The sequence below is a fragment of the Crocuta crocuta genome, unplaced genomic scaffold, assembly GCF_008692635.1.
Source record: "Crocuta crocuta isolate KB4526 unplaced genomic scaffold, BGI_CrCroc_1.0 scaffold1293, whole genome shotgun sequence".
Classification (NCBI taxonomy): Eukaryota; Metazoa; Chordata; class Mammalia; order Carnivora; family Hyaenidae; genus Crocuta; species Crocuta crocuta.
The window spans coordinates 308233-323286 of record NW_027531937.1 but is presented as its reverse complement, the minus strand read 5'-3'; the positions used below and the strand labels follow the sequence as shown (position 1 = coordinate 323286).

The following is a 15054-nucleotide window of genomic DNA, read 5'->3' as shown; positions in this document are numbered from 1 at the left end:
AACACCTCCCTGAGGGAACACAGCATTTGAGCCCCACCTGAAAGCATGAATAAAACTTGGACAGACAAGAAGGCACTCCAAGCCAAAGGACCTTGGGGGCAGGGGCCAAAACAGAAATGCAGAGAGCAGATGTGGGCCACGGTGGTGATTCCAGAGTGACCCGAGGGCCGGGTGGAAGGGGAAGTGGAGACATACTAGCTCGGCGAACGGGCCAAGGTCATTGTGTAGGGCATGGATGCCTTATGAGCAGTTTCAGCTCTATCCTGAAGGCCACGGGGAGCTCAGAATTTTGTTGTTGTTTCCCCCAAGGGGTGATGTGATCAGACAAGCTTTAGAAAGCTTGAAGGGAACAGTGCAGCCCGGAGTCTCTGGAGCCAGTCTGCCTGGGTTTGGATCCCAGCACAGCTGCACAGACTCTACAATTTTGGGCATGAGACTGAACTTTCCTGTCTCTTGGGTTCTCCCACAGTAACATGGGGATGGACTAATAGTGCCAGCGTCAGTGATTGTACGAATCCAATGTCTCCAGTATAGGCAAGGTTGACAATGAGTGTTGGATGCATGATGACGATAAGTCAACGTCGGTCATTACTCTCATTTCTCTGTGTCCATGTCAAGGATGGAGTGGGGGAGATGGGAGGCAGGAGGTGGCTGCAACTGTCTGAGTGAGAGATGAGGTCTTTTTTTTTAATGCTTATTTATTTTGAGAGAGCGGGGGATGGGCAGAGGGAGAGGGGGAGAGAGTATCCCAAGCAGCACACTGTCAGCAAAGAGCCTGATGCGGGGCTCGAAGTCATGAACCATGTGATCATGACCTGGGCCGAAATCAAGAGTTGGATGCTCAGACCTAGCCACCCAGGCGACCTGGAGAGATGAGGTCTTGAACTGTGAGGAAACAAGATAGGAAGCCAAGTGGGCAGGACACGTGAATGATTGGCCGGCCAAGATAGAGGGTTGGGGAGGAGCCCACCCTTGTGGGGCCACAAGCAAGGTGGTGAATGTGGCAGGGAAGGCTCCAGGTTTGGGCTGTGGCCATGTTTCAGGCGACTGGGAAACCCATACATCACACAGAAGTCATTCAGTACAATCAAGGATTTCATTTGACCAAAAAACAAAGGCTCAGCGTCTCTGGACCATGAATTCTGAGCTCTGGGGATGTGGCGGAGGAAAGACAAGAATGGGAGCCCAGCCAGGAGCAGGCCCTGTGACGGCATCTGCTACAGGGTCCCTTCTCTCCCGTAGTGCCCACCAGCTGCACCCTGTGCTAAAAGAGTCCGTCAAGTCACTCCAATTTAGTTCTGTCTCTTACAAATAGACCAGAGGATTTGATCCAGCCTCTCTGTCCAGTTCAGGCCTTCTTTCTCTTTTGAGAAAGAGTCTCAAAAATGTTTTTTTTCCCTTTTATTTAATGTTTATTTTGAGAGAAAGAGAGAGAGAGAGAGAGAGAGAAAGAATTCCAAGCAGGCTCTGCGCCATCAGTACAGAGCCCAACGTGGGTCTTGATCCCATGACTCTGGGATCATGACCTGAGCCAAAATCCAGAGTAGGATACTTAACCAGCTGAGCCACCCAGATACCCCCAAAACATTTTTTTTTTACTTAGCCATATGCCTACCAATTCCCTTCATAGCTATTAAAAACAAAAATAAGCAAACAAACGTTAAAAATCAAAAGCCATGAAAGTCCAATGCCACGGTACAGTACATAAAGAACGGAGGTGCAGAGGGGGCCTGGGCTGGATGCTAGGGAACAAGCACGCACTGCGCTCCTCATCAGCCTGTGTCGTCTGAAACTCCAGACACGAAGTATGGGAGTACCTCCTTTGGGAGTTGTTAAGGCCAAGTGATATCAAAAGCCAACTCAATAAACGTGAGGTCATCTCTCCCTCACACGGAGGGGTGAAGCCAATCAGGATGTAAAGTCATGTATTCTTATTTTCCAACATTAGGACTAGGATGCACATTATTTTACTCCAAATTCTCCAAATTAGCTGACAACGTCATCTGTGAGAGTTGTATTCTCTGTACATCCATCAGGGCCTTGGGAAGAGTCACCCTCTGACGGAATCCACACCAGGCAGGAAGGGCCGCTACTGGGCAGAGAAGGGAAGAGTTTGGAGGGTGACAGGCTGGTCCAGAAGAGCTCAGCCTCACCTGGGACGGTATCGGATTGTCTGCCTGGCGGGAGCACACGGTTATGCTTGATAAAATGGTGACAGAAACAAGAAAAGCACAGCACTGTTTAATGATAGAAATCTTTAATTTCATCATTACAGACTTCTTTTTAAGAAAGGAATTTCGGGGTTCCTGGTTCACTTCTCATTTGGACCTAATTCCTGACTGTGATGAGCCTGGGCAATCTAAAAGGCACGGTTACCCCTGCTGTGTGTGGAGGCCCCAGCCCAGGATCTCGGGACAGGGGCGACCTTCCTTCAGGTTCAACAGTGCGTGGGGCAGCCACACGGATCAGGTGGGTGGAGGGTGCTCTCCTGCCGTGTCTAAGAGGCCAAGAAAGGCCAGAGCTCCAGGCGCCCCACACAAGCTGCCGGCACTTGGCCAGGGCGGGGAGTTGGCAGAGGTGAATGCCGGCTTTGAAGGGTCCTCATCTGAGCCCCAGTCAGATGGGGTCCTCAGGCTGTCTTCCCAGGGTATCCTGATGCACGGAGGCTACGGAGCAGTGAAGTTGTGTCCTGTATCCTATGTGATTTATATCGTCACGTGCGCAGAGATCTGGGGTCCTGCAGGGAACCCCTCTGAGTGGAAGGCAGGGCAGGGAAGACCCCCAAGCCGGTGGTGGGGGCGTGAGCTCTCCTGCCTCCCATCACCTACCCCTTTTACTACAAGTGCACAGGCTCTGTGGCAGGTGGACCTGAGTTCAAATCCCGCTCTGCCATCCTCTGCACATTACTTGTTCAAGGCTCAGTCTATTTCCTTGTCTTTAAAGTGGGGATGGGGGCACCTGGGTGGCTCAGTCGGTTAAGTGTCTGACTTTGGCTTACATCATGATCTCGCAGTTCATGTCTCCCTCTCTCTCTGCCCCTCCCCTGCGTGCTGTCTCAAAAATAAACAAACATTAAAAAAAAAAAAAGTGGGGACGATTAGGCTGTTGTGAAGACTGGGGGGTGACGCATGTTAAATCACACCAGCCATCACTGGGGAACTCGGGGTGCGTCCCTTGCCCTCCCTGAGCTCACTTCCAGGAAGCCCCTCCCAGGCTAGGGCCGTGGCTGCCTGAGGAGAGAGGCTCCCCGGCAGAGGCATGACAGAGGACAAGCAGACGAGATGTCCTCCGCAACAGTGTCCCCAGGGTCACGCTCTCCTTGGGAGGGGGCTTCCTGTGGGGACGCTCACAGCATTTATTCTGTTCTCCTGCTTCGGCCGCCCCGGCTCTGGACAGCACCGATTTGCCGTGTGACCCCTTGCGTTTCCTGTGACCTCAAGACCCAAACAAGGCAGGTCTGTCATGAGGTGCAGAGACACATCCAACTCTAGCCCAGACTTAGCTGTTTGGGTTAATTCCCCGAGTGGCCTGGTCGCTGACAGACCCTGAACCCAGGAACCCAGGAGAGGACACTCAGATGTGCTCCAAGCCGCAGTGCCTCCCCGGGCCCAGCCTCCCTGTGTCTCCCCTGTGCAGGTTTGTCTGGAGGAGCAGGGAGCGGGCGGGCGGTGAGCTCCAGGGGCCTGGATGACTCATTTCCTTCTCAGCATCGGGAGCGGGTGTCTGTGGAAGCATGGGGTCCCCCAGGGGTTAGCCGGATGCTTCTGAAGCAAAACAGCAAGTGACACTGCCTCCAAGCAGAGAAATGACCTTAAACTCAACAAGTACATAAGTCTTTTGGGAAAGAAAAGAGCAAGCGTGCGGGAAAGAAGAGCCATTTTATCCCTTTATTATATACAATATTAAGGCACAAGTTTAAGCAGCAAAGAAGAGGAAAATCTTTGGCTGACCAACAGTATCAACATTGGCTGTGGGGGACACACTGCGTTCTGACACCGCCCCCCCAGCCCCGTACACAGAGCCCCCGCCCCCAGCTGGGCAGCTCTGCATACCACCCCCTCTTCAATATAGACCAGTGAGACAAAGATGTCAAGATGTCACACCAGAGTCGGCTGGAGGGAACGCAGCACGCTGCCACCAAGCACTGCAATGACATATATGGTGGGTGGAGAGGGTGGTGGCCCTAGGGCCATCCAAGTGCATGCGCCTGCCCTCATTTCACAGAATTTCACACAGATTCTGCCAGTGCCCCGTTGAGGAGGGGGCTCCACTGTCCGTCCACAAAAGGGGAAAACACCTTAATTGAAAGAAAACCACTGTGGATAAATGTGCTTACGTTCTTTCTGGTTAGTAATAAATACTGGCAGGTGTCTAAACGCAAACAGAATCTGAGGCAAAAATCACATGTACACACACCACTGGGCATCAACAGGTTGGGAGCTGCTACAAGAAAATGCTGTGTATGTACTTCCTTATATTGAGAGGATTTTAATCCTGTGAAGAAGCAAAGTTTTATGACAAAGCAACACCCCAGTCATTGCTTAACACGACAAAAACATGCACTTAAGTGTAACAGGGCTTTACAGGGCACCTCCTGGTCGTCTATACGAATGAATATGCACTTCTGTCTGTGTGTATGCAGAGATGTGAACACATACAAGGCATGGCAAGAGAAAAGATATTTAAAAGTGAACCCACCCGAAATGACATGTACTGATGACACCATCCTCCCTGGAAGTGGCCACTTGGAGAGGCACTAGGAGTCCAAAGACTCATTCCAAGGAGCATTCTGGGGGATTTTCTTTTTTAAATGGTGTGACCTTAATCACCCATCTTTATTTATTCAGCTGGAATTATTTCCACACTTAAATCCATCCTCAAAGGATGACAATTTCTCCTCTGTAGGGATAACTAAAGAACAGTGGCATGCCCCAAAGGCCTTTCTACCAGACGTGTTCGCTGTTTCCCCTTGAGCAATGGGGCAGCGATCAGTACAGTCCCCCAAAGGGTCACCGTTTGAGGAAGGGGTGAGATGAAACACTTGGATCTTCCAGATATTAAGAAAGGAAACCCAACACACAACCTTGTAGTCATACCTTATACGTATGTACTGACATATACACGGGTCTTCATATATCATTAAATTACTAAACAAGAAAAGGATATACTACTTAAAAGGAAGAGAGAAAACTGCTCACTAGTTCCAGAAGAAATCCATTTACTGAAATGCTGACCTTTATATGCTCCCAGTTGGTCAGCTTCTGGAAGCTTCTTAATGACTCCACCCATCTCCTACGGAGCCAAGCAGCAGAGGCAAGCTGATTAAACAAACCTCACATTGAATAAAGACATTTTAAGCACATCAATTAATTAGCGAGAAAGAAGAAAAGAAAAGCAATATTTGTAAAGCATCTATCATGGTTGCCTCCAGCTTGGGGATGCTGAAGAAGCCAACGATGGGTTAGACGCTCTCCGGCTGTGCGATGGCTTTCCCATTTAAGAATATCTGCAGGTTCCCACTTACCACGGCCATGGAACTCCTTTGCTCAGGAGTGCAAGTTCATTTGCAGCAGCCCACAGAAGCATGCTCCCCCGACTCCAAGTGCAGACCGGAGCAAGACTTTGGTTTTGGAAAGCAGCCTTTTTAGGCTCAGCGGAGCTCCGTGCAGTCACGCATGAGCTCCCTGCCTCGAAACCTTTTAAAAGCCTGATCTATTCTTCACTGCCTCCTGAGAACTCAACCTTACATGACATCTGTGCTCATAGCAGTCTCTGACTCGGAAGGTGGCAGGGGTGGGGGTCTGGCTTCCCATTAGCACTCAGCATTGGGAGGACACAGGTGGCTGAGGGCAAGCCCAGGGGGGAACAGGAGTGATGGTCAGCTTCTCTGCAGCAGCCGTCCCTGAAAAGACCACCGAAGTCTCTGCTTCAAGATCAGAATTCATAAGGAGCAACTATCTCGATATCCGACCTGAGCCCTGTGCAGTCAAGGGCACGATGCGTTCCCAAGATGCAGGACTGAAGAGAGAACAGCCCCACTGCTTTCTGCCCTCCAACCAAAGCCCTGAGAGGGACGCGGCGTCTTGTCCTGCACGTCTGCCTGGAATGGGCCAAACTCAACAGTCAGTGGTAACCAGCCTCTGGGAGGCAGAAGAAAAACCGCGAGAAGAATAAGCTAATGCACTTGTTCTGAAATTAGTTGCTGGAATCCAACAACATCTATTCCCTATGGTACCCTGATCAGCACGCAGAAATTGCTAGACAACTCATTCCGGGAGGAAGCAGAATTACTCTGGGATGTCTTCACACAAAGCCAAAGACTTTACCCTTCCCCCGCCCCTCATGAGTGCCATAATCAGACACTACTGGGAAGTCCAGGCCTCTGGACAGCATGCAAGTGTTTTTAGATGGATTTTGTCACCTTGCACAGGATAGAACATGAAGACTTTCATCTGTACCTCGTGTTTAGGGGCAATTCTAGGAGTTCTGGGCTTGTAGTCCTATTTCTTAGCTCCCAAGGGGTGTGGCAGCTGTGTGTGTGTGTCTGTGTGTGTGTGTGCGCGCGCACACGCGTACGTGTCTGTGTGCACACAAGAGAGCACATCATAGACAGGAGCAGAGTGGGCCAAGACGCGGCATGAGAGACAGCCACCACCCAGTCCAGCCTGTACCGGCAGCACAGCTCCTCTCTCAGACCCCTGGTTCAGATGCCACTGCTCTGAGGCTTTGGGGAGGGACTGAACCTCCCTGAGCCCCAGTTTCCTCCTCTGTGAAATAAGAACAAACTAGCCTTGGCTCTCTGGGTGGCTCAGGTACTCGTGAAAAGGTACTTACCACCCTGCCTGCATATACTCAGCACTAAAAACCAGAACTGGCATTATTTCTCTGAAAATCAAAAGAGATAAAGGATTGGAAACTGCCCAGAATACAGAACAGGGGCTCGGTATTTGCAATCCCTTTCTCTTATGTGCAAGCAAGCCTTTGAGAAAGCTGCACACATGTCAAGCCAGCGTCAGGGGGTCCCTGTGGGGCAGGAAATGTCCCAGAAAAGAAAAAAAAAAAAGCACATCTGAAAGCTAGAGACCCTTTTCTTATGGAAGAGTCTTAGTGAACTGGAAGAGGTAAGACTGATAGAGACCACAGCACACCCAACAGAATCGGGGATGTTTTTTGGGTTTGCATTACGACAACTACCACACTGGATCTGGACAGGAGAGCCTGGTGCCTGCAGATGCTGATGAGGCTTGGGGGAAATAGCGCCGTGGCTCTCGCTTTTACCCATGTCCAGGGGAGATAACCCGGCTTGGGGGTGGCCCGGTGGAGGCTGGCAGAGAAGACTTTCCCTCCTATCTCTAGACTCTTTCATGCCTGGTCCATTCCCAACATTCATCAGGGCTCGAAATATCCTTGAGAGAAACACCTGCCATTACGGCAGCCTCACCACCTGTAAAAAGTGATGGGAGCAGAGACTGGGACAACCCCTCCTGTGCCCCACCCCCGCCCGCATCCACACTCGCACAAGCCCAGGGCACTAGGCGGGCTGCACGGTCCCCAGAATGGCTCTGGCTTCCCGGGGCGGATGAGACTCGAGGAGGCAAGCAGCATGAAGCACAAAGCCCGGCGCCCAGCACAGAGCAGAGCCCTGGGAAGAATCAGGTCCTGCAATGTCACACTAACTATGCTCCATCGGGCCAAGGCCACAGATTTCCTCCCTCCCCTTCTCCAGTCCACACCCGGATCCTCCTTCCTCCGCTTCAATCTGGGGAGGCTACAGCACCACCCACCTTGCACTTGAAAGACCAACTCTAAAATAACCCACCCAAGCAAAATTCCCTGTGGACTGTGGTCTTCAGGGCTCCATTCAGGTGGGACTTGAGAAGGTCTCGGATCCATGCTCTTTTTCTTCCTTCCCTCAAGTAAGCACGAGGGGAAGGAAGTCGGGTAACAAGGATCCAGCTGGCCTGGAGGCAGAAAAGTCTCAGGGCCCCGCAGGAGCATCAGACAGCCTGATCAGTTTCTCCTCTTTCCTGGGCAGCACCGCTTAGATGTGTCAGACATGCCACCATACACAGGGGACGGCGCGCTACCTCACCCGCTCCCGGCTCTTCGACATGGTGCTTCTGTCTTACTTTGCTCAACTTGCCCCAGATGGAAACCTCGAAAAACGTGATCGCACTGTGTATATACTGGCCTGTTTGGTTACAAAGCAAGTTCATGACAGAGAAAAACTGATGTGTTAACACGGGAATTTACGCGCTCGTCAACAGTGACCAGAAGAGTGAGAGACGGTGGGGACAGTGGGGAGTATGTTCATGAGCCACAAATTCTAGAAAGTGGTACAAGCTGCCTGGTGAGACTGTGGATGGCACCACGTCAAGAGTCCTCCATTTTCTGGAGGGCAGTCCTGAGTCTTGAAAAGTCTCAGCCCAACAGAGCAACAGGGTGCAAACAGCAAGCTCTATGCAAGGCAGCTGATGTGAGAGCGAAAAGCCAGGGCCTAGCGCTGAACGCACGATGTCACAGGACCATGGAAATGTCCGCCTCATCAAAACTTACCTAGTTCACGGTCACAATGAGTAACAGCTGCAGCCCAAAGACTGCACAGTGGAGGAAGGAGCCAGAATATGGCCTTGTCCCACTGGTCACTATTAACCAGAGATCAGACTCTGCTCTAATAAATCCCAGGCCTAAGGAATTCTGCCATGTCTTATCAACAAGGGGGAGAAAAGTGAAGGAAAAGAAGAGTATAATGAAAGAGAATGAAGCAGAGGAAGAGGAACTCAGCACGGTTAGGGAGTTTGAGCACCAAAATCATAATACTCCCATCCTGTTTTGTATTTTTTCTGCAGAATCCAGAAAAGCTGAGAAGCCGCACAGTCTCCTGAAAACCCAACCCAAGCAGAGAGTTAGGAGAGAACCGCCTTCTAAGCTCCCATCACCCCAGGACACATCTTCTCACTGCCATACCCACACACATTCATAGGACACCCCGGATGGCACAGGTGACATTACATTATGCCGAGATGGGCTCTCTGAGACTTCTAAGAGGTTCTTCTTTAAAAAAAAAAAAACATGCTAAGAGGCAAGGAGAATGGGGCTATTTCAAGGAAGATCCACGTTCAGGTTTATATGTTTATAACCAAAGAGCAGGTATACACAGACCCTCCCCCAGAGATACATTTTCTATACAATGAAAATCCCACTTCCTGTGACTTCCTTGTTTCCAGACCTACATGCATCTTCTCTCTTCCACCATATGCAATACAAATCCATAGACTTTCCACCATATGCAATACAAATCCATAGACTTTCCACCATATGCAATACAAATCCATAGCACTGTCTTCATGTAGGTCTTCTGAATATTTTTTTAATATTTATAAAAAGTGTTCTTACTAAATTTAAAAATCTTTATCAGTTCAAATCATTCCTGATTTCCCATCCACAGCTTTCTCGCTCTTCTCCTTTTCAGCTACGTTCTTCATCTGTCAAGGTCCCACTACAGAATTCAGCAGAGATGCCTGGTGTTAAATGAGAACTTCCATCATCTCTCCGTCAGGGAACTCAGGCTTGTGGAGCAGGCTGCTGACGCGGCCTTTGTGGTCAGGGGATTTCCCGTGGCCAGGAAGGGTCTCTGCCAAACAGAAGGGGACATCAGCAGCCTGCCCTGCAGAGGGGCCAGGCCTTACCAGCTCTTTCTAAAATGGAACCATTATCAATCCTGGCACTCAGCACCAGCGTACGCAGGTGAGGCCGCAGAACCTGGCCCCCAGTGGGGAAAAGCGGAATGACGGGCCCCGGGAATCAGGCCCAAGTAACAGAGCCAGGGTGCTGATGGGAAGGGGTAAGTGGGTGAAGCGGGCAAGGGGCTGTGTGCCCGGAGCCCCTCACAGCTGCTCTCCCTCCACTCTATGCACAACCACCAAGTTCTGAGCCAACAAGCCAGGTCCTTTCACATGCTCCCTGCCTTCCTTGGAAAAGTACACCTCGAGAACTGAATGTCTGAAAAACGGCAATGCTGTGTTTACTTGTCTATTTTGCAGGATGGAAAGAAAGCAGCCCCACAGAGGAAATGGTTAGTTTACGCCCCTGAGAACCCCATGCTCTCAGAAGAACTCAAGAGAACTATCCCCATGACTGAGATTGGTCCAAAGGCACGTCTGGTCTTTCCCTGGACGCCTCTGCATCCATGGCAAGACCACCCCACACAGGCTGTCTTCTCCTAAAGATTCTAAAGCGCCTCGTTAGTGCTGCCGTGAGTGACGTGTCAGGAGTCTAACGGCTCTGCAGTGAAATCTGCCTCCTCCTTGAGCCAGGAGGGTACCCCCGACCTTGAATCCCTGATAAGTCACCCCCTCGAAGGCAACATCTACGTACCGGGTGCCTCTGACATGCACGGTGCCTGGCACTAGCTCCCCGACGGGCTGCTGGGTACTAATTCCCTCCCACCCCGCAATAGGTCCCTTTTTTCACTCCTCTGGGAAAGGGCCGATCACAAAGCATGCATTAAAAGGGTACATTCAAGTTGTGTACTCATTTAAATGGTAAAAAATTAGAAGCGTCTACACACATTTCATTCCCATAAGAACAAAGTGCAGGAGAGTAAGCATGACGGTTCAAAAACCCCAGAGAGTGAGAGCGGCTGAGCGCCCCTGCTCCCTCCCCGGCCCCCAACCAAGGGCTCCCTCTCGGGCCAGAGTTGCAGGGCTTGTCAAGGATAAGGGGTGCTGAGGGCCTCATACCCGGTTTCTCTGCAGGTCCTTTGGCCACCGGGTGCTTCAGGACCGGGCTGTTGGAAGGGGTGGCGCTCAGCCTGCCGCGGTTGGGCAGGGAGGCCATGCTGGGCCAGAGGAGCTCGGTGCTCTTGTCCGTCTGGGTGCTGCTGTCCTTGCTGCCTGTCTTCGCGTGGGCACTGCTGGCCGAGGCAGCAGAGGCAGTGGGGGACAGCGCCGCAGCGGGGGCCATGGAGGCGTGCTCGGGGTGCTCCTTCCCCAGCAGCAACCCTAAGGGCACAAACACAGCTTTTTCAACACCATTCTTTTTCTTTTTCTTTTTTTTTTTCATTTTTTAATGTTTATTTTTGAGCGAGAGAGAGAGAGCACAAGCAGGGGAGGGGCAGAGAGAGGGAGACACAGAATCCGAAGCAGGCTCCAGGCTCTGAGCTGTCAGCACAGGGCCCCACACAGGGCTCGAACCCACCCACGAGCTGTGAGATCAGGACCTGAGCCAAAGTCGGCCGCTTAATGGACTGAACCACCTGAGCACCCCTCAATCCCATTCTTGAAACAAGAACAAACAAACAAAAAAACCCCGAGTCTTGGACACCATTTCTTTCTTGACTGAGGGCTGCTTCCTTCATTCACTGATTCATTTACCAAATGCATTTATAAGCACTTATTACACCTGATAAAATTACAAGTGCTGAAGGAATTAAAAAAATAAAAAGATTAAAAAACTTAGTCCCCTCTCTAAAACTCTATAGGTTTTTAGGGAGGAGAGAAGCTGTTAAGCAGACCGACTATGATGTAATATGATGAACAGTAAGATAAAATTATGCCCAACATAATTTTAAAATAAAAAAATAAATAAAATTTAAAATTTTTTAAATAAAAAAAAGAGTTGCCTAGCAGCCAGTGCAGAGGGGCAGAGGCGTTCCTGAAAGGCTTTCTAGAGCGAAGCTGTAATAGACCCAGGAGGGCTAGCCTCGAGCAGCAGGGGTGTGCTGAGGAAGCACCGAAGGCTCCCTTGATCTGGCACATGATCCTGGTGGCCTGCTCTCTGCTGAGCGGCTCAAAACCCTGCCCCACTCTTGGTGACAGACAGCCTCCGGCAGGCCCAGGTTCAAAACAAACATGCTTCCCAGTCAGGGCAACCTTGAGTTGTGCACACCGTTCCCCAGAGTAGCTCCCCTGCAGTGAGGGGGCAACCACGGGCCCCACAAAGCAGGAAGCCAGCTGGGCTTCTGGACAGAGCCATTAAAAAAATTTTTTTTAATGTTTATTTATTTTTGAGAGAAAGACAGAATGCAAGCAGGGGAGAGGCAGAAAGAGAGGAAGACACAGAATCCGAAGTGGCCTCCAGGCTCTGAGCTGTCAGCACAGAGCCCAATGTGGGGCTCAAACCCACAAACCGTGAGATCATGACCTGAGCTGAAGTCGGCGACTTACCTGACTGAGCCCCCAGGCGCCCCTGGCCAGGACCATTTAGCCCTCCCCCTCTTCTCTGTCCCAGCAGCAGGCTGGGGTGCAAAGAGGACGTGCCGGCCAGGAGAAAACCTTCATGTTTCTCAACAGTGGGATACGGCACATGTTCAGGAACGTGCCGGCACTCTACAACACTAGCCTATAGGAAAGGTGGTGAGCACACTCAAGGATCTGTTTGCTTAACGAGCCAGAAATTCACAAAGCAACCTCGCCAGAGCCATTTCAAGGTGCCCATTCATAACACAAGGCAGAGCAATTCCTCAGTGGGCGGGGCCTGGGATTCTGCTTCCCTAAGGAGCCCCTCAGAGACCAGACCAGGGGCTGCTGCTGGTCCACGAACTGCATTCTGAGGAGCAAGGGCCTTCGGCTAGGTGTCTCACGCCCATCAGCTCGCTCTTTATTTTAGAACGCTCCTATGACACAGGTCCTGCGCTTTCTTCTGTTTTACAGAAAAGTAAGTGGGGGCTCAGAGAAATTAACACCTCACGGCTAAGATGTAGCAGAAATGAGAGTCAAGTGCAGCTGTACCCGACTTCAAGTCCAGCCTGCGTTCCTCCCACCTCGTCACCCTGCCTGTCGAACCTCCACAGTCTGACGGGGGATGTTCTGGTGGGACCGAGTCACTAGCCAGTCACTAGTCAGCCCTGAACCTGCAGGAAGGTAGACGCTGTCACCTCTACCGCTTTCCAGAGCTCACGAGGCAAGAGATGGTGGAAACATTCCGGGAATTGCGAAGGAATGTGTGCCACTGCCCCTTCTGTTTTTCTGTGACGTGTGGACACCGATCACGATAATGAGGAGGATTACTCGTGCGGAGAACACAGCAACTGGTCCTGCGGGCCGGGCCCTCAGGCACCCAGGTCTGGTTTAGACTTGCCGGATGCTGGCAGACACCAGCACAGACCCGAGGGAGATGCCTGCCTGGCTGGATATCACCAAATGCCTGTGCCAGGGAGGCCTCCATCACGGCTGAGCCCGCCTCAGACTCCTTCGCCAGAGCCGGCCGAGCACTGCCCCCAGGCTCTGTGACTGGGGTAGGGAGTTGCGCGTCCTCGGGAGGGTCTTCGGTGATCTTAGCTGCTGTCCACACACGTCCTCTCTGAAGAACATTTTCTTGGAGGGCAGGGGCCGCTGAACTGACCGGTGAAAGGACTTCAAACAGAGACTCTGCCTGGGAGCCTTGATCCCCCACTGTCAGGCCCACTCTGGAAGCTCTCGCCTTTGGCGCAAGGCAGTCGGGCTCCTCTGGGGCTCCACGCTGGGGGAAACTGGCTCTCGGCTCCACAGATAACCAAAACTCACTGGCGCCCGGGGAGAGGCATCAAAGAAGGGCCAGACCCTGTTTGCTGCCGGAGTGCAGTGGAGGGGCAGGGAGGACAGGGCTCTGGGGGGGTGCCGCCGCCTCTCCAGCCTCAGCTAGCTCAGTCAGCGGCCCGCCCTCACCCTAGGACACCTGCTGCGCCTAAGACCACATCTGGAGAATTCGCCTCAAAATTCTGCCCGTGCACAACCACAGCACAACAAAAACCACCACCACCTACCTTTACGCTCGAGCGCATTCTTCCTCAGCACCGTCTCCCCGTTCTCCCATTTTGCCCTTTCCCTGAGCAGCATGGTACACAGCAGGCCAGACGTGGCCTTGCTTTCCCAGATGCAGGAGCAGACGTGGAGCCAAGTTCAGAGGCCCGACAGCCCTGGGCTTTCCCCATTGGAACGTGTTGCGTTGCAAGGGTCACTTCAACTTTCAGCAGTAATGATGATAATTACAGTGTGAATCAAACCACGGCTAAATGCTAAATACCCCTGCAGGACAGCTTTGTTTCCACACAGCTCATTTAATTTCTACAACCAAAGGATGAGTGGTTATCTTCCCCATTTCACAGATGAATAAACAGACCTGGAGATACTCGCTGACATTGTGCAACCCCTGGGGGGCAGCGGCAGTGAGCCACAAAAGGGTCAGGGCCCTTTCCACCAGATGGAAAAGGCACCGTCCCCACGTTTGTGTAGCTCCTGCTTTTCCGATCCTGGCCTGACGGAGGCGCGGGGCTCACCTATGCTCCCCTTCCAGGTCTTCTCCTCCTTCTTCTCCTCAGCTAACTGGCCGCTGGTGAGGGAGGTCTGGCGGGAGTGGGTCCCGGTGGCCGCAGCAATGGATGGGACGGAGCGGGCAGGACGCAGGCTCGAGGAGTCTGTCTTCCCGGCATCCTTTCTGGATCGCTGCTGAAGGACCTTAATCATGGCATCCTTCTCTATGATTTTGGCATGGAGATTTTTAATACTGTATAACAAAACAAAACCAAACCAAAGAGTCATGATCGAAAGCTATTTGGCTGGAAAAACTTGAAACATTTCTCTCAGGCTCCCCCAGGGACTTGAATTGTAATTCAGGAACGAAGGGCTAAGTGCACGGTGAGCCTTAGCATTTACAATCTGCAAACTGTAGAAGATGGACCTTTTGTGGTAGATCAGAGGGTGCAGCTTCTCTGGCCTCTCAGGGGACTCTGCGACCTCTTGGGACCCCAAGGACATATGGGCAGAATGCCTGTGGCCTCCCAGCAGGGACCCCCAGGGCCAAGGTGTGCTCAGCGACCAAGTCTCGGTCCTGGTGGTCTCGGGTCCTGGTGGGAGGGGCAGCAGGGAAACTCGAAAACCCTGACGCCTTACCCAGGGCGGGTGTCCCACTAAAGTCAACTTCCCCATTTTCTGAGGAAAGAAAAGAAGAGATGGACAGGTTTTCTGGGAAAAGACGATTTTCTCCCCCTCATGGCCAAAGATGAGAATCGGAAAGCGCTTGGTGTCTCTTCATGACTCGGGCAGTAACTGGCTGAGCCTATCAGCTGTTCAGAAC

The 15054-nt window shown here is 51.8% G+C and overlaps 1 protein-coding gene across 5 annotated transcripts in view; it reads right to left on the bottom strand.

Moving 5' to 3' along the window:
* Positions 1–3868: 3868 nt before the first annotated feature.
* The window catches only part of AMOTL1 (angiomotin like 1), a 154614-nt gene continuing 143428 nt past the window's right edge, over positions 3869–15054 (bottom strand). For 4 of the 5 annotated variants that reach the window (XM_077775031.1, XM_077775032.1, XM_077775034.1 and 1 more), the window contains 3 exons: positions 14258–14484; positions 10743–11003; positions 3869–9634 (listed from right to left, as the gene is read on the bottom strand). In XM_077775031.1, coding sequence (XP_077631157.1) covers positions 9528–9634; positions 10743–11003; positions 14258–14484 — 595 coding nt within the window. In that variant the 3' untranslated portion in view covers positions 3869–9527. The remainder of the gene's footprint in view (positions 9635–10742; positions 11004–14257; positions 14485–15054) is intronic. The other variant, XR_013337789.1, reaches the window with a different exon arrangement.